Below are 19727 nucleotides of genomic sequence, written 5' to 3'. Positions count from 1 at the left end.
TTATTTTTCCTTAAGTGAAAGTCGTTGCATAAAATAAATAAACCAAATATATTGAGTAAATATGCAGGCTCAAACGTGCCGCTAACTATTGGCATGCAATGGCCTGCATACCACGCACCAAAGAACCGCCACAAGTATCCGTTACCACGGTGACACATAACAGATGCTGATTGACAGGTGCGGTCTTTATGCAGGCTTGCTTTACTTGTGTGTACTTATCTAGGGCTAACGCGACCCTCTGACTGAAGCGTTTCTAGAACGTCTTGGAAAAGTCTAGAGCGTGCAAAGAAACTTCGAAAGGAGTCCAGTTTCCCCTAAAAATAGCAACCTTATAGATCCTGTGACCCGCAAGCGCAACCTTTTCCCATCACTGAGCGCACAGACCTGCTAAGAATCGGGTGATGAGAGGGAGTGAAATGCTGGACTAATCCCCGCGTTGTTTTAGTGTGTCGCATAATTAATCTCCCATGAAAACATGGTAGCCTACGATAAAACCAGTGCTCCAAGTTTGGCTTTTAAATGTCAATGAGAGTGAGTGTAGAGTATTTACGCGCTGTCTCTTCTTCAAAACTCGCGTCGCTGAACTAGACCGTGGACTGGACACTGACTTTATTTACTTTCAAAAAAAAATATTTGTAATACAGTTTAAGGAATCTTCATTCAAGGTAAGCATGGAATAACAAATATGCTCAACAGCAGCTAAGTGGATATAGGCCTATATACACCAAGTTATAAGGGAAGGAGGCACTTCACATGTATGCAACTGCTCTTTTTTCTGAATGTAACCATATATTTCTCCTGTGCGAATACTCCTATTGATCTGGAACGAGGAATGATTCATTGGCAACTGGACCGTATTGACTTCTTTTGGAATTAAATTCTACAACTCATCCTTATCCACAATTCTTAGCCGACTTTCCACGTGTGTGGAGACAGGCGTGATCCAACAGGCCAGTTGTGGCCAGTTTTTGAGGTTGTTACTCATACAAATGGGGAAAGTTGGATGATTATACAATCGAGACACTAAAGAAAATGAATGGGGAATTTTGCGAATGAAAACATTGTTTTTGGTTATGTTTGTGTTTGGCTGTCTTTATGTGCGTAAAGGTTTTTTTCTACGTTGTCGTAGGATACCACCCTCCTTTTCTTCGAAAGAGGAAAGTGACTGCAGTGACGAATAATGTTCTCTCGGATAAAATCTGTAAAATACTTTTTTTAAACTATATACAACGTCGTCAGATTAATATATTTTACGGCGTATTCTGCATATCTGGTTGCTTATTAAACGAAGTGAAGAAGCGTGAAATACCGGACAGCTAATAGCCTATGTATTGATAAACTGTCAGTAATTTCGGCCCTTTCGAAAAAGGAGTAGAAGTTACTCTGTCTACTCAATGTAAGTAACCTAAACTAAATATTAGGTCAGTAGGCTAACAGCACGTGGACACCAAATGAGCGCAAACAGCCTCCTCTAATCCTGTTTCTACACATCCAATGTTATATCATTTTTTTCTGTCTGAGATTATAATTTGCATTTCATTGAAAATCTATTCTCCAACAATCAACAACACAGAAAGGAAAACTAGAAACGTGGCGTCACGTTATTGGTGAGTAGTTTACACGTAAATAAATCATTGACTATGTTTGGATGTCAATCAATACTGTGCTGTCAGAAACATCGCATTATTTTGATGCAGATCCATCCCTGAGTTTTAACCTTCCGTCAAAAAGATGATGTTAGCGCTGACTGGGCAACCAGGGACTTTAGTCCTGGTCTGTACCGGACTACGTTTTGCTTCTTCCAGGTGAGATTAGCTACTTTACTCCTTACAGCGCAAGTAAAAGTGTGTGAGATGGGGGCCTGCGATCACTTTATATTCTCCGGAGTTTCCATTGTGTTTCACATGTTCCACATTTTTCAGTAGGCCTATTCATTGCCACCTGGCAGGATTTCGATTGCAAGTCTGAATGCAATCATGAATGCAAACTGATTCCTAAATTCCTAAACTAATTTGGTTCATTTACATGCAAATCTACGAGTTCTGTTGATAAAGTATGAAGACTCAAACTGTATGTCATATAAATATAGAGCTCGACCTATAAAGACCAGTGACTTGCCTAAGCGAGGCTTCAAAATTCCAGTGATACTAGGAATTAATTTGTCAGTTGTAGAAACTTCTATGCGTATAGAACTGTTTCAAAATAAGTAAATACATATACATTCCTGGCTTACTCGCTGACCAAAGCCAAATATAAACGTATACATTCAAAAATTATTTTCAAAAGATTATTTTCCCGTAATCGTTCTGCTTTTAATATTGTGCATTACTTGCTTTGGAAAAATAAGCGAGAAATTCATTCGGATGTGTAATTGAGACAATCGTTGAATGTTAAACGATTTCAACCTAAGGTACGTGTTCTGTCTCGCCTGCTAAGTGCGAAAACTTCTCCCGGCCTCACAAGTATAGAGGTCTGATTTGGCGGAGTGGTTCAGTGTATGTGCTGAGAATTAGAATCGAATTCGTCAACCAAAGATAAATGCGTTTTTGCAGAATTCCCACAAGATATTACGAATCATTCACAAGACTAATAGTCTGATTTCAATACGGGAAACGAATATCGGCAATCGACAGTAATCTCGGAAACCATTCATTGCATGCAACCCTTTGTTATCAAGACAGTGCATGCTACAACAAAGCAATCTGTGCTCTTGGACTGCTCTGTTGGGAGTATAGTGTGACACTTGATTACAACCTCTGTTTGCCGTTTTCTGTCACGACGGATGGAGGTGGACCCCGTCAATAATTTATTGCACGTTCTTCCAGTGCGTTACTATTACCGAACATTCGGCGCTTCACGCAGCATCGTTCTTGGCAACGTGCGCGGGCCGAATTGGGAGCCCCTCGACTCTGGATCCTGTTGATCTGTGAACATTTTTTTTCAATGCATGAGAGGTGTCTGAGAATATCTTGCGTGGTAAGAAATACTCATTTCACATCGAAGCCTGGCAGAGCAGGCTAGAGTGCGTGCATTTTCGAATAGTCCTATTTAGGTGTTGAAGGTGGTTCCTCCGAGTAACTGTAATTTTATTACCATTTCGTTTGCTCGACCGACGTCTTCTGACTTTCGTTGGGAGCCCCTTTTTCTTTTTTCATTTGCCCGTTTCTTCTATTTTATTTTACTTCATAAGAAAGAGTCGTGATTTTGAACGGCACAAATAGGAATCCATGGTGGATGTGTGCATTTCTATCAATGTGCACGTAGAAGAAAACGTGGAAGGGATAAGGTAAGGAGACTTGTTACTTGTTAAAAGGGCAATATGCAATTTACTAACAAACAGCTTCATATATGTCAGCAATGGCGTTTATAACATTTGTGTTGACGGTTTTTTCAACGACCAAGCTTTCGCGTACTCTGTTGATTGTTTTGTGCGTGTATGGGGGCTATGCGCGTATACCTACGTCCCTGAGACGGGCTGAATTGTACTTCATCTATCGGCCTCTTGTTTATCACTTGTTAACACTTATTTGTATATGTATGGCTTATTTTGCTATTTTCTTTATTTTGTCTCACAGAGCCCTTGTCTCAAAACCTGATACGGTTGTGCGGGGTTTTCCAAGGATTTCATAGAAGAAACAGTTTGCACACTATTCAAGGATTTAGATTCTAGTCTTATTCGGGAATTACACATCCAAACTGGGATCTATGAGCGGAAAAGTGGCGAAGCCTAAAGAGGAAAAGGATGCTGCCAAGGGTAAGAGGCGAACCCCAAACACAAAGATTTCTGTGCTTAAAGCGACCGTGCTCTCATTCATCTACAGCTCGTCTTATTGTTCTCCTTTTTAGCTTCTGAAAAATAAGATAACAGGCAACGACGGGTTACTGTAGTGAAGCGGGATATTGTAATTTAAACATGGTTTGGCGAGATAGACCATACGCTTACTGTTCTCTACAAAGGCACGGCCGGCTTGACCCGCTTCTCGTTGTTAACCAAAATCGGCACATATACACATTAAACACCAATGGGTACTCTCTTTATCAAACTGGTATTGTGCTGTATTCCACCGCCAACCACTCGTTTCCATTGACAAAAACAGGACAAATTCATTGAGGTAAAATTTATGATCGATCCAAATGTAACAATGAATTCGGTAAAGGAAGAGTCAAGCTGCGCGTCATACTCTGTAGAGGATACGTATCCTACAGTCTGATGAAATGAGAGCGCTGTCGCTTTAACGTAGTCTAATGGCCGTGAAGCATCGATGTCACATGCATCCTTTTGAAATTTCCCCTTATTGTGGTTTTTGGTGCACTGAATGTTCGGAGGTAAGTCTGAACAATGAGCACTGATCAATATATTCCCGTCTCACAAAAATATTCTACGACGAGTGATGACGTGCAGACACATGGTTTGCCGTTTATTTTGGTAGCTCCTGTGCAAATTTCCTATTGCGCAAAATAGATTCCACATGTCTCTGGAATCACCGCGCGCGAGATGTAAACTGGGTATCCATTGCTATGGAGACAAAAGGGAGACAGGGTTGCTTAAGAAACCTGGGCAAGATTAACTGATGTACATGCGCATGACTGTGACGGTAGATCAGCAGTTTGTACTGGCGCGCATGGACTTTTTTAAAGTTTTAATTTACATATTTTAAGCTGATGCCGAGACAAGAGCGCCAAAACAAAAAGAGGAAATTATTTATAATTAATACAATAATAAGGAGAAATTTAATCTCAATGTTACTATTAAAATTGGACATATTTTTATAATCGATGGAAAATTATTTCAATAATCCAAACCGTTTTCTAATTCTTAACTACTGAACGTATTGGGTGATTTGTGAAAATGTATTGTTAATAAATAACATAGTTGTTATTGACTTGATAATAATTAATTTGCAGGAAGAATAAATTAATTGAAAAAATATTCAAATATAGTTGAGTTCCACCCTTTTAGAAAATGTATATTTCCCTTTTTGTTCTGAGCAGTGCTTCAGGAATGACTTGGTTTATAAGTTATACTGACTTGCACCCTGTTCTGTTTGCCATTATTTTGCATGCACCTTTAAAAAAATCTGTGCTTAAGCTGCAGTAAGCTTAGACATAGGCTGCCTGTTTTCTCTGTAGTTCTGCAGAGTAAGCACCATCAAAATTATTCACCAACAAAGTTATTTATTTCTGTTTTAGCATGCAGAATACGATGTGATTTAGATGTGTGAATCTTGTACAGTTTTTGTACAGGATGTTTGTTGGCTTGACTGTTAGTGGTCTTTTTTAGGCCCTAGTTCTTTAAAGATCATATTCCGAAAGGTGAGATGTTCAGAGATATTTGAATGAAAACATTGCCTGTAAAGTACAGTTTCAAAGGTTACAGTTTCAGAGATTGACAGACTACATTTTTTATGATATGACTAGGAAAAAAAATGACTGAGATTAACCCTCCTATTATGTTCAAATGAACTAACAACTTTTATGTTTGGGGTCAGTTTGACCCCAGCAATATAAACCTGCAGAAAATAATCGTAACTGAAAGTGTTACCCAAGTTTCTCTCTCAGCTACTTTAGGCCTTTCTTCTGACCGTCTTAATAGCCCAGTAAATATGACATGACTCCCCCCATCCTCCCCTTATACATCAAGTATTGATTTTATATGACTATTGCGAAATACACAAATAACTGTACAATCTCATTCATTGACCTAAAATGGAAAACAAAGTATGTTTTGGTGTTTGCATGGCTTTATGTTGGTATTAAGTGCTCATTAAAAAAAGAAAAATAACATTTGGAAAGAAACACACCTTTTATTATCAAGCATAGTAACATTTTATGTTCAGGGTCAATTTGACCCCAGGAAAAAATATAAAAAATGTCAAACATTTCAAATGTTTAGGTTCAGAAAACACTTCAGAACATCAATAAGTAACATATGACAGTTATTCAATAATGAAGAAACACCAATAAAAAGTAAATTAATCACCAGAATTGAGTTTTGATAAAAAATGAACATAACAGCTCAACTAGGTACCCGTGGGTATCAATTCTTCATTCAGACGAGATAGGTGAAAGTTTGTCATGCTCCTGTCGACCCTGCCTTGTTTCCCTGTCATCAAAGCGTATAATGTGGGAGAAAACATGACATGTCCCCAGAGACATTTTGGCTGGAAAAATTGCCCTACCAGTGTCAGCATAACAAAGGCTTGCTGTTGCTTCACCTTTTGACTTGTACACTCCTGCCAAAATAAGCAACCCAATATAGGACTGCTAGTGGGTCACGTCCAGCTCTTTCCAATTGTCACCATACACACGTCTCCCCTCTAAGTTTGTCACCTCAAGAATATCCTTTTGCATTGATGGTGCTATGAAGAGTTCAAATGCAGACTTTATGTCTTGTACATGACTGCTAGCTTATCTGGTGGGGCCTGGAACCATTTTGATGACATTAGCAGCACTAAGTCTACCCTGTCTTTAAACTGGGGATCCGGACCATAGTAGTTCTCCATTTTTGGAAGTGAACATGTCAGGTCTTGGTGGTTGAGAGATGACAGGGGCATTTCTTGGTGGTTGAGAGGTGACAGGAAGGATTCTTGGTGGTTGAGAGATGACAGGAAGGTTTCTTGGTGTTTGAGAGATGACAGGGGGGTTTCTTGGGGGTTGAGAGATGACATGAGGGTTTCTTGGTGGTTGAGAGATGACAGGAGGGTCTTTTAGTGGTTGATAGATGACAGGACGGTTTATTGGTGGTTGAGAAACAAAAGGAGGGTCAGAATGTGGTATCTCAAAGGCTTCATTCTCATCATCAGAGGAGGATGCCACATAGTCAGGGTCCTCCTCAACATTATCCTCAGTCTCAGACATATCCTCATCTAAATAACTTTCACCCTCCAAGATCTGTGACAGAACCTCAGTGGCAGAAAATAAACACCTCTGTCTGGTGGTCATTTTCAAAATCTTTAGTTGAGGCACAAATGCAAAGAGAAATGGTTTAGAGGGCTGTGTGTGCAGCCCTTATTATAAGTTTGCCCCCGCCCCCATGTTGTGAGAATGATCAGAGATCTCGTGGGAACTATGTTTTCTCCTCATACACACGCATTCTCTCTCTCTCTCTCTCTCTCTCTCTCACACACACACACACACACACGCACACACACAAATTAATGTGAAAGTGCCCTCAGCCAACACAATAAAAACAAAATCAAAATGATGGTTTTATATAACAATAGAGTTTGGGGTCAAAATGACCCCAACAACATGTGTACAGGACATTGAAAATAATTTTTTCAGTTAATTTCATGTTTGCCATGTCTTCCCCATAAAGTTAGGAAAAAAGTATGGTAACCATATTTTTAGAGACAGTAAACATTGAATGGGGTCAAATTGACCCCAAACATAATAGGAGGGTTAATAACTGAGATTAAATGCCTACTTTAGAGAGAGCACAAGATAAAAAATGTCCAATTAAATATTTAAAGTCCTCTCTGTGGATTCAGACTAACTATTATTACAATTTACCATCAGTCACTTTTAGCAGATTATTTTAGCCACAGTGACAGATTAATCACATGATATTAAATATGAATGTGTGATTCAAATTCAGACTTGCGGCAGAGCCATTGAGGTATTTTAGTTTTTTGTGCTGTGCCAGGCACCTGAATGGGTGCAGTGTCCCATTGATGAGGGTACCGGTCCGATTCCTACAAGGCAGGATGTGTTTTCTCTCTTTTGTGCTCTGGTAATACGCTCTTTTCAAAGCAGAAAAACACAAAAAACACTTGTGCTGACAGGAGGGCACCTGCCTAGAAATACATTTGTTAATTTCAAAACTAATCATGTTGTGAATCCCTGAAATCTTGAACTTTTATATGCTTTTTTTGCTGTAACAAGATGATGGGTGAAACGTGTAAAATATCTGATGCTGACTGACCAGGGAGACCTGAGTATCATATAATTTCCTGCTGAGAGAACTCTTTTTTTAGAATTCCCCCATGCTGGACACAAGATTTGTCTTTATCAAACTGGACAAATTTGGTCAAATCTCCACAATACTGAAACTAAAGTGAGACTGCCCATTTTTTTTCCTGAAGATTTTTGCCAGGCTCTGAGCCATTTAAATACATGCTTGTTTGAACTAATTACACCTAATTATTGATCTGATAAAGTAATTAAGGGTTTAGATTAACCAAATTTGAGGATGCTCCAGCACAACAGGGCTAGGGTGGTGTTCGCTTTTAACAAAGTATTTCTACCACAAAGAATCAATGAATCCAATCCTATGCATATTGTCCATGTCTTAAGTTGAAAAATCTGCACATTCAAACTTTTCCAACATGAAATGAACAAAGTGAGGAAGCTTTAATGGGATACATATTTCAAAAATGTCTACACAACTTCTTCACGTCTACCTTTTTCTTCTAAAAGGTCACCGTGGACTATAATGTGCTATAGGACCCCAGCCAAGAAACAAGTACATAATGTAACTGCAGTGGCTCTGGTAGAAAGGCATCGCTTTTGTGAAGTTAGGACATCATCTCTGTTTGCGTTCTTGTTCTGAACTGACGCTGAATTATCCAGGCACCGGTGGTTTGTCAGAATGCCTTGGCTCGCTTGCATTCAAGTCCTCTGTAAATTCATGAAATGCAAAGTTGATTTTGAATACCGCTTCCATGATTATATTTCAGACAGCGTGTTTATGTTGGAGGAGATTGCAATATACATTTCATTGTAAATTAGCAGTAACGTACCAGAAGTTTTTTTTTTTTTTTTTTACCACGCAGGCATATATTTACAATGTGCATCTTTGGTTGCTAGGCATTCTTAATGACATCCACGAGGCAGTGTTGTTCAGTGCCTTGTATTTCTCCACTTTACTCTTCCAGATGAGGCCCAGGTTATTTGGCCCTCGTCCACCTCAGCTGATGTGTAGTGAGGGTTCTGGCACAGAAAATGGCTGCCATGAATCACCCAGCTGGGCGCTACGCGTCGGTGCTGACGGTTGCTGTGAATTTCCCTGTTTTACTCTAAATCGCTTTGAGATCATGAGATGAAAGGCACTTCATAACTCCAATGCAATCATTGTATGTATTAGTCAAAGCACAGAATAAAGGATGAAGTTACTTTCTCACTCCCCCCCCCCATAGAGAAATTGATTACAATGATTTTTTTATTAAAGTCTGACTAGTCAGAGTAACAACTACAATGTTCTTCAAATGAAGGTGATCCAGCCTTGGATTCCTGCATACTGTGGAATTGGCTAACAGAGGGCAGAGGTCCCACATATCCATGGGCAGGTTAATTTAGCCCGAGGCCAGAAAAGTGTTGGATCAGTAGCCATCCAGAGCGTAGTTTCGAACAGTTTCATTAATCACAAAGAAAGTAAGCCGTTTTCCCCTGCACAGATGCAATGCTGTGACACCTGCTCTGATACGCAAGCCGCAGTGTAATTAATCGCCTTTGATCTAACGTCAGTAACTCTGAAAGTTCTCTTCAGACTCACCTGAGGTTAGTTTCCATTGTACAGTAGTTGAGGGAAATGCCCTTAAGCCTTTGGAAACTGTTTTTAATCTTCCAAGTGCCGCTATTTTTAAACTCAAAGTCGCCAATGTACCATGGACGCACCATCCACCCACCCCCCCCCCCACCCCCCCCGTTCGGGTTTTTATTCCAGATTCTATCCATAATTGCAATACATGCATTTTAATGAGCTGCTAATTGTTCTTAATTAGACCCTTTCAGTGCCTGTTGAAGAATGAGGTACCCTCGTTAGGCCACATTTTGTCTGGAGTGGCTGTGCTTACTATGAAGAATGAATTCTGTATTCACATTCCTGGACCTCAGTGCCCGTGTTTATCCTGCCTCATAGTAAGCTGTGGGATTTATTTATGATGCTTCTAACATGTGCTTTCAGCGTGGAGTAAGACCACATCCCAGGAGTATGGCTGTGTTCAAAGTTGCCCCTTAAACCCTCAATCCCTTGATATGGGAGTTGGAACTGCCAAGCTCTAGGGTCTAAGGATTGTTCAAAAAAGTTTTCAGTTAGGTCTTTCAAATCATCCTCCAAACTTCACTGTTGGTGAAAGGGCTTGGCTGTTGCCCCTTCATCAAACCTTAGGCAGGTGTCCCAGAAACCACTGCAAACATCTCACAAACTACTAAGATCCAGGAACAACCAGCCTTCTCCGTAGCACGCTGCAATATTGTAGCTTATTAACATGCCTGTCTGCAGAGCTGTGTATAAACCAATATGAAAACATAAATGACAACTGTCCCTGTCCCTGTTTGTTCCCTTCAATTAATTATAGAAAGAGGCTCGTTATCAAGACTTGTTGATATTTATGTTTGATAGGCAGTTCTGGAATGTAAAATGGACCAATATAGTGTCACTCCCAGAATTTTGGAGTGCCTACAATCCATTTTCTACTCTGAGATGATAAACACAGGCCCTGATAAACCTATGCTGTCACTTCCTGTAATGTGCTGTATGGGAAAAGATGAGAGATAAAATCAGTGGGGATCCAAGATGGCGAGACTGCAGAAACCTGGTGACTGAGGTTGTGAACCGTGTCTGGTAACTTACTGTAAGAGGTCAAGGACAAAGCTAATCTGAATTTGAGAAGGCCTGCTGTGGGGGAATGATTGAAAATGGGAACAGAAAACAGATTATGGCAGGAGGGTCCGATATGTCACGTCTTTGTCAAAAAAATGAACCTGTGCCTGTTCAGCTTGGGAGGTGAAACTGGGCAGCCTGGGGCAGACGTGCTGTGTGTCAGAGAACTGCCAGTCTGCATCGAGAGCCCTGTTGCTGAAGTGTTGTTCAGGAATGGCCAAAGCCTGTCTCTTCATCTCTCTGTACAAAGCTGTCAGAGACTGTCTGCGTTAAGGCATTGGGGTCAGAGAATAATATACACAGTATGCATGATATATGATTAAAATAATCTTCATGTATCTGCATACATTATATATTATATTTGCTGCATTTATTATACAGCTTTCACTGAGTAATTGTCTATTTGTGTACTGTTCAGGCAGGTGACTAGGTTTCTTTATCCTTACCCTCTAAATTCCTCTTTAAATATATATATATATACATATTACCTCATAAAGGTGACTGGTGTTCCTTTGGAAAGACTCTCATCTCATCCGACTGAAAGACCTGCGCTCTCTGGCTGTTGATTCTTTAAATACCTGTGTGTAATGTGAGGGACGTTGTTCTAATCCTAAAAGCTGTGCGCGCATTGTGTGTAATGTGAGGGTTCGTAAGCTCTCCTCTTTGGGGCCCCGGTTTATAAGGCGTGGCCACAGTTCGGATCAGCGGCACCATGGTGCTAATCACGTGATATCATAGTGGGTTAGTCCCTGTGGCTCTCTTTTTGGGGCCTGGAGTCAGTTTGGCTCCCTGGGCACAGCCATCGTCACATTGGCACCGGCCCCTCTCTCAGCTGCTGAAGTAGCATTTGGCCCTATCGGTCCCCCTGTGAGGTTGTATATCAGGCAGCTGAGGCCTGTGTTACTTCAGTGCTATGTGTTAAAGTGGAGAGGATTCCATATGGTGTCACTGGCTGTAATGTTACGTCCTCTTGGCTGCTTCCTTGAGTTGCATCGCTGTTCACGTACACTGTATGCGCATACAGATGAATCCGCTGCCATGCAACATGTTTTATTCCCCGCTGTGGTGGTTCAATACATAGCACCTCCCACCCCCATCCCCAACCATTTAGTGATCCTCCCTCAGTATTTAAATCATTCATATGAAAGGGCTTAAATGCATTTCATATCATTAAATAAACCATGAATAGATTCAGAATGGGAAACATTCCAGTGTTTGACACATCATTAATTGTTTGCACATCTGGGTGTGTTTGTCCCCTGTGTCAGTTGATTCTTCAAATGTTTACTGCCTAAATGCTTGCCACCCTGTGTCTTGCCCCCCTGGCCACCCCTCTGAAGCCAATTTCCTGTCTTCTAGGTAGAGATGGATGTTCTGATAGACCTTTCAATGTCAGAATGGGAGTGGCTGGGGTGACAGAAACACACTGATTGGTTCAAATGGCTCTGTACCTTCTGTATTAGTACATGGTCTGCACCCCCAAGGAAAACAAGCCTTTAAAGCCATTCATCCATTAGAGTGTCAGTTCATAGAGTCCATTTGTTTGTCTAGGAAGGGACCTGAAACAGGTAGGCTATACAGGAGCCTATACATACTGTTCATGTGAATATGCTGGCTGTACCATACAGTACCTGGCTAAGACAATTATGCATTTGCACAATCAGAACATAGTTTGCTGTATCCATAATCTACCTGAATTATGGGCTTTTATTGGCTTTATCATCCATATTTCGATCTCTAATATGGATACTTATTTTCCTGAGTCTTTCATTACAATAATGGAAAAGACCAGAGGCCTCTAAATCCAGTGTAGGTGAGGGATTATGTCCTCTTTGAGGATTTTGGATCACTGATGGGATGAAAATGGTTTTTTTTTTTTTTTTTTTTGGTTATAAATGCATTCTATGTTATCTAAAGATAGTCTCTTGCAGCTTTCTTCACTTGTGAAGAACTGCATTCTGGATACTATTGTTCATATTGGCATTGAAGTGCTACTGCTGTGTATGCTTGACCTGGCATACAAATGTGCCCACTTGGCGCTCTGACACCAATGAGCTGGTCCTGCACGGCCAGTTAACGGAACCTAGTGCAGTCACGCTTCCCTCCCCGGGATTTAAGAACTCAGAGGCCTGACTGAGCCCCCAAAAACCCCTTCATTCTTCTTGGGGCCTCAGTGCTGTTTGTTGCCAGACAAACAGGAGCGAACAGCCCACGTGACACGCGTATGTAGCATGCAGGACCAGTCATGAGAACCGACATGCTTTCCTGAGAAAGGATGACGCCCAGCTACAGCGGGGTGAGAAATCTATCATGCTTTTTATCCAGACACTGTGCCGTAACATTCCAGCTACATTTAAATTTGGTCCATATCACACTTATACTGTTTTTCTCACTTATTCGCGATCAGCGTAATCACAAAAATGGCAGCTGCATGCACCACGGACCAGACTGTGTTCTACAGACGGCGGTTTTCAAAAGAACACAAACCATTTTTGTGAGAGCAATCTCACCTTACCTGCACTTAAATCTAAGAAGAAAAAAAAACACACGTGGCTGTCCTTGGAGTCAAGTGTGTAACTTGTAAGATCAGAAAGTATGTTTGTTCTCATAATGATTTCATTATACATTGAGGGTGATTTTCAAAGCAAAGCTTACAGACTTCTGGCCAATATACCGTGCAAATGCCAATGCTGTGCCCACTTGTTGGTATATAATTTTCATTTACTGCATACTGTTTTCTCCTATATGCGGCTTACTTTGGAATGCAGCCCAGCACAGAACCTATTTATGATAGGTGTTGGTTGGTTGCCTGCCAACCGAGCAATTTGAGGCTTAAGCTCCAGCGAATTGCATCCACAGCGGCAGACAATGGTGACAATGAGACTGCCGGCGAGTCAGAATTTAGCAGGAAAAAAAGCCCATTTTGAAGCGAACATCGTCTGATTTGCTAATTAAACACAGACACAGACTTTACGGGCCAGAAAAAATAAATCTTGGAGCAAGGGTAAAAGATGTGGACGGACAAAATGAGACATACGATCAGTGCTTTATTGTTCGTGAAAAGGAAATACATGCAAATGAGATGGTGGCTGATTTAAAAAGGCAAGAGAAGGAGAAACAAGTGTACTTTTACAGACTACCTGCAAGCAAAGTAGTCTATGTCACAGACCATCTCGTAGTGAAATAGAGCGACCATACCATGCTCTGAAAGCCAGGAACCACACTGTAGCGAGCAGGGCTGTGGTTCACCTTAGTGAATACTGCCCGTGTGTGGCTTCCACTTGCTGGGTGCTGCCAAACCAATTTGCAGTATTGTTTGTGTGACATTAGTCTGTTGCAGCCAAAAAAAATTATAAAAAATTGCACTTGTCCTCTAAACGTTCCTCAGCAGAAAAATAAATGCAGAGTAAGTGGCTACCCTTTTAAAGAGCTGTCAGGAGGGTGCTGACCTACAAGCACCACAATTTAGCCTTCATTTCGCATGCATTTGCTATGTTTCTTCAAGACCTTCTTGTATCATGAAAAGGCTGTGATTATTGTGTATTTTTCCAAGGAAAAGAAAAAATATCCAATATTACAAGATATGTGATATGTTGTAATATTGGATATTCCTGATATTCCTGATATGTGTATACTCTATACTGTATATTGAGGGCTGCATTTAACTGCATATTTTACTTATGCAATCTTGGTATGGTACTATAGGACTGGAGTTGCTTGATTTTCTGGGTGTCCACCAGGAGGGACTCATTTTTTGGCGCAAGATATCCATTTGCTCATGTAGGTTGCAGGCAGGTGTTCATCTGTATGGGAACTTCAGCATGGGCAATATGGAAAAGGCACTTTGGATAATTACACATCCCACAGGATGGGGGATGTAACACTGTGTAATGCCATTTAATTTGGGGCATTGAAGCCGCTAAGAGGCAATGCAGTGTGTTTATAAATAGGCAGTGCAGCTGATCAGGCTCTGACAGGTTCGGAGTCTAATGCCCCGCCCCCTCCCTCACTCCCCCCCATCCTGGGATGCCCCTGGTAATGTAAACAGAAATAGTGCTGAGTTTCAGGGTCTTACCCCCGACCGGTTAGGTGAGCGTTTTCCACTCCATCAAGGAAATTACCCCCGCCCCCCCACCCCACCCCACCCCACCCCACCCCACCCTTCCATCAGGCACTCGCCCTAATCAGAGAGGAGGAGGAGGAGGAGGAGGAGGAGGAGGACGGGGCGGGGGATGTTGCGGCAGTTGTAAATTGCAAATGCGGCCCATTCAGAGCTGAAGACTAAAGATTGTTTTTTTTTACAAATTTGTTAATGTCTCTTTCCCACCCATCTCCACCCACCGATTGAGACAGTAGAGCAAGAAATCGCTGTGTGCATGTTCTTATTATTATTTGTGTGGAGTGCATGTACGATGCCTACATTGGGATGGCGTGCGCCTTCGCTGATGCATGCTGGAGGTGAGGAGTGCCTGCTCTGAGCTGAGCAGATCCTTAGTGCAGCTCTACGTACAGGCGCTCTGCAGTGTAACTGTGTTACCTGGACACACACCTGCACATTACCTTCACTACTCCCCACCCAGATGGTCCTCATCTTCACAGGTGTGTTAATTGGGAAATGGAGTATAATCACTGGCTCTTGCTCTAATTGGGTAGCTGTCATGTCCATTGTGCTATGCGTTAGTCTGCATTTCTGTGCTTAAGTCTGCATTACACTGGCAGGCAGCCACCTCCTCCTCCAGCCTCACAGAAAAGTGTGACGCTATCCGGGTTATAATGCCGTGGCTTGCTGTCGAAACATCTGGTTTAAAAAGACATGAAAATTAGTGCTTACATCAGTTCTAACAGGTGCGCAAACCTGACTCTGCCGTAGGAAAAGACCATCTAAATCCATCCCATCAACTCCTGGCATGGCTTTGAACACATTTTTAAGATATGGCTAATTGAGCATTGGATGTGCATTAACTTCCATCAGTAAGCTTCTTTGGCACTGAATGTGAAATAAACTCAAATAGCTTGACAGCTGTGACGGCACGTCCTGGTCCTGAGAAGCATTTTCCAGTGGTTTATGGAGTCAGCGTTTTTATTTCTGCTGTTAATTAACAAGGCCTGTGTGTGTTCTGCACTGAGTGTGCTACGTGTGGAACAATGCAACCGATCTTCATGTCGCTGGCACAAAATGGCTGCTTCACTTGACCTTCAGGTGCACGCAGTCCATCACTTCCTGGGACATTTCTTAGGAGCTGACATGCGAACGGCAAGCTTTGAACACAGGCCATCTCCAGTAAGCACGCAAGAAGAAAATGCCATTGTCCTGTAAGGTTAGGTCTTAGGTGAAATAGTGGTGACCGTGAAGAAGTGACATCCAGAACAGAGGAGCTTCAATCCAGCCACTTCAGTTTCCTCATCAAGTGGTCTGCCACATAGAGATAGGGTGCAGTATTTACTCTCACAACGCAGGTAATACCCGGCTCAGTCTCAGCAGGCTGGTCTGTTTACAACCAGCAGTTAAAGCGAAGCAATACTACCCTTACTTCAAGGAAGAGAATAAGATGTACTGACTGAAGGATCTTGAAAATGTGCTGTAATGTTAGCAGAATATCACTCACAGTTTGGTGCAGGGTGTAATACCTATTTGCAAAGTGCAAAGGACTAATCTGGAGTTGGTATCAAATGGATCTTGTCTAGTTTTCATGAGATAAGCAAGGTGTTTGCTGGGTAATTGTTTTCTGTGACTGAATATTCACTCTGGTATTCTTTTACAGTATTTAATCAATTAAGTGTTAAGAAAATATATACTGCCTCATAATTAAAGTTAAAAGCATTCATAATTGAAGGCTTTTTGTTTCTTGACCTTATATAATGCATAACTGCTTGATTCGGGTGTGTGAAAATAAAATGTAAAAATATTTCAATGATATTAGCACAAACACACAAAATGACACATTTTAGCAGTCTAATGATGAGTTTTGAAGCATATTAATTAATATTAGTAGATGCAGTCATTTGTATGAATTAGGCATTGGTCAAATAACCTAAAGTATTAATAAGAAAGTCTTCATGGAATGCAGAATTTGCTATTCTTGGCAGTCATAAGACCTGTACTGAAGTCTGTGAGGAGACCTTCAATTTAAAAAGGTGGGAAACAGCCATTATAAAGGAGAGGTCTAAAAATAGCACATATCATTCCCCCTTGTCCCCAAGGCCATTTCACACAGTCTGAAGCAACATCACTGTGTGTGTGTCTGTGCATGTGCGTGTGTGAGTGTGTGTATGAACATGGAGCACACTCAGGAGGAGCGATCATGTACATAATGTGACTCAGCCATGGAAACCAACTGGAACTAAATAAAGAAACTGCTCAGTCAAAAATGCTTGCAAGGTATGTCTGAGTCTCAGGCTGTTCACCCGGTGGGAAAAGAAGGAAACTTTGTTCTGTGTTAAAGGAGAACAAAAGGGACATGAGAGTTGTAAATAAAGTTAAACGGAATCTCCAGTGCAGGTGGAATGGAGGAAGAAGGGAAGCTGGTGTAAACTCTGCATGACCCGAGAAGGACAGAGCTAGGCTACGGAGCAATGTTGCAGATGGCTGCTGCACTGGAGCATGATGGGATAATCATCCCTCTGTTCACACACAAACCCAGCAACTGCTGTGACTTTAATTTGTCCGCTATCAAACCCTGCAGCTTGAACTAGTCAGAAGGCAAGCGCTCGGCAGTAGACTGAAAATTAGTCCCGTCTGTGTATTTTCTTCTGACAGGGAAACCAGGGTGAGTAATTTATAAATTTAAGGAGTGTTTCTGTGTGCTCCGAAGGCTCTTAATACGACCGTGTTTCCTGGGGGAGAGCGATATTCAAATACTTTCCCGCACTGCTTTTGATTTCCCCACTATTTTCCAGACAAAATGTGTGTAACCTTCACATTAAAAGTTGCGTTTGACTCTTGCAAAAGATTGCAGAAGTTAAATGCAATGTCGGTGAAATGCAGGAAAAACCTGAACCTGTGTCTGCTCTACATTAAATTGTTCTCTTGGGGTGTTACAAAATAGCACATTCACCTTCATCAAATAACTGTGTCAGTTTCCCTCCCTGTGCATGAAAGCTGTCACTTCTTTTCCATGTAGCAGGTATTTTCTCACTTTATTCTCTACTCATTTTCAATATATCTAATCTCATAGAAATTCAGTCAAAATCTGAAAATATTTACTCACATTTGATTGGCTGTCATTTTGGCGTGTTCTTTTCTCATTTAATGGGATTAGAACTTTAGACTCTTTTTTCATGATTCAACCTCAGGAGGAAAGCATTCCTCTTGTTTTGCCCTGAGTGGTATGCTAGATTAATGGAGTCTGTAGTGTAGGCAAGCTAATGTGTTTTGTGTCAGACACCTGTTTGTGACTCTGTGTGGTGTTATAGGTGTTACTGAAGGATGAAGGTTGAGGGGACCTTTCACCTTTGTTGAGTGTTCGCAGCATGTGACCTGGGTGTTGTTCCTCTCTCCTCTGCTCAGTGTGGGTATTCCTTATGTGTGTTTACTGCTGATCACATACAAATGCACCATTGAATCTGTCCATGCTGTGCAAATAAAATGGCAATAAGCATCCTGTTTCAAAGGACTCGAGCAGATTTGGGTTATGGTTTGGGTTAAGATTATGCCTTAGGTGTGAAATCAGTCACCCAGCATCCTTTAACACAAAAGCCCGGGCCAGACTGACAGCACTATAACTATGATGCATCTGTTCCTTACGTGTGCTTACTGTTGACATCTCTCCTCAGTAGGGTTTACTGTGTCTCGCTGTAAGCTGACGCAGGTGGACACCACAGCGCTGTCTGGTACTGTGCAGCTGACGGTGTTGACTGATGGATAATAATTCTTTGCATGTATTTTCCCCTCTCCCCCAGTGTACAAGCTGTCATATACAGTGTAGATATAAGTCTTCTTTATGCTGACAGTAGTGAAGCCTTTTTAAAGGATTTTCTTGGATGAACCTGGAGGGGGAAAAAGAATATTCCTGCTTATTATTCATTCCTTGTAAGTCTGCATGAATTCTCTTTAACTTCTGGGCACATCTGACCTGACTCGTGAAAGTTTATTGGAGTCAAACATTGCCTCCATTTTCATTTGCAAAGGGAAGTGGTCTGGGGTATCGCAGTCTTCAATATGGATTTAATGTTGAGCTGAGGGTGAGTAGGCTTTGTGCTGTAATCGACTGTTGTTAGTTGGAAAAAGAAACGAAGGTAGGAAGAACCTTACGAGATATCTCTGGGGAATAAGGATGACAGAGTAAATTTAATGAACTATGAGTCTATGAATGAAGTGAAAATAATGGAAATAATAACTGAATATACTTTGGCGCCTGGTCTGAGGTCATGAGTTTATAAAGCACTAAAACTTTGTGTTCCGAACTTTGTCTTTGACACCTAATTAATTTCCACTTATTTTTAGCACTCGTTAATTAGTAATTTAATGATGTAACAGCAATCTGCGTCGAATTACAGCAGAAAATGATCAGTTAGCGTGTAGGTCACACGAGGCCGTGAGCTGTGCGCTTGACTGACGAAGGGGAGCGCACCGGCGCCGTTGCTCTTGAGCGTTACTTCCAGGCAGATGAGTCGCTGAGCAGGCTGGGACTTCCAGGGTGCCCCTTGCTGTGCTCAGACACGAAAAGAACATCGTGCGACATCCGGCTTCATGACCTCAAAAGCAAAATGACTCCTTTCAGTTTTTCCCTGTTCTCTGCTTCCGCTTGGAAGACACAAGGGACTCAGAAGCCTGTCCCGGGATTGGAATTTTTCTGAGTGTTTCTTTGGTCGGAGCTTCCTGTGTTCTCACGGTTCAGTTAAATTCAGTTCGGTTTTATTTGTAAAAGGCTTTTTTTTCAGAGACGCTTTCACGAAGATGCTTCACAGTGGGGATACAAAAGAGAAACCGGGTAGAAAAAGAAACAGGGCTGTACCCCCAAAAATCAAGCAATTGGGGTTAAAAGAAATCTTCCAAGTGGGAAGAAAAACACTCGCCATGATGATAAAAAAACTCCCCATTGGAAAGAAATCTTGAAAAGAATTAAAAAGAGGCAGACTATTCTTCGCTGGCTGGACCAGTGTAATAGTTAAGCTGGAATGAATG

At 41.5% G+C, this 19727-nt stretch overlaps 1 protein-coding gene across 3 annotated transcripts in view; it reads left to right on the top strand.

Moving 5' to 3' along the window:
* The first annotated feature begins 2482 nt into the window (after positions 1-2482).
* fgf13a (fibroblast growth factor 13a) overlaps positions 2483-19727 on the top strand; it is a 105718-nt gene continuing 88473 nt past the window's right edge. The window contains exons 1-2 of one of the 3 annotated variants that reach the window (XM_035410230.1): positions 2483-3286; positions 3576-3754. In XM_035410230.1, coding sequence (XP_035266121.1) covers positions 3706-3754 — 49 coding nt within the window. In that variant the 5' untranslated portion in view covers positions 2483-3286; positions 3576-3705. Of the gene's footprint in view, positions 3287-3575; positions 3755-19727 lie in introns of those variants that run through there. The other 2 variants (XM_035410233.1, XM_035410232.1) reach the window with 2 other exon arrangements.

The sequence above is a fragment of the Anguilla anguilla genome, chromosome 3 (genome assembly GCF_013347855.1).
Source record: "Anguilla anguilla isolate fAngAng1 chromosome 3, fAngAng1.pri, whole genome shotgun sequence".
NCBI classification, from domain to species: domain Eukaryota; kingdom Metazoa; phylum Chordata; class Actinopteri; order Anguilliformes; family Anguillidae; genus Anguilla; species Anguilla anguilla.
This window is presented reverse-complemented; position numbering and strand designations above follow the sequence as displayed.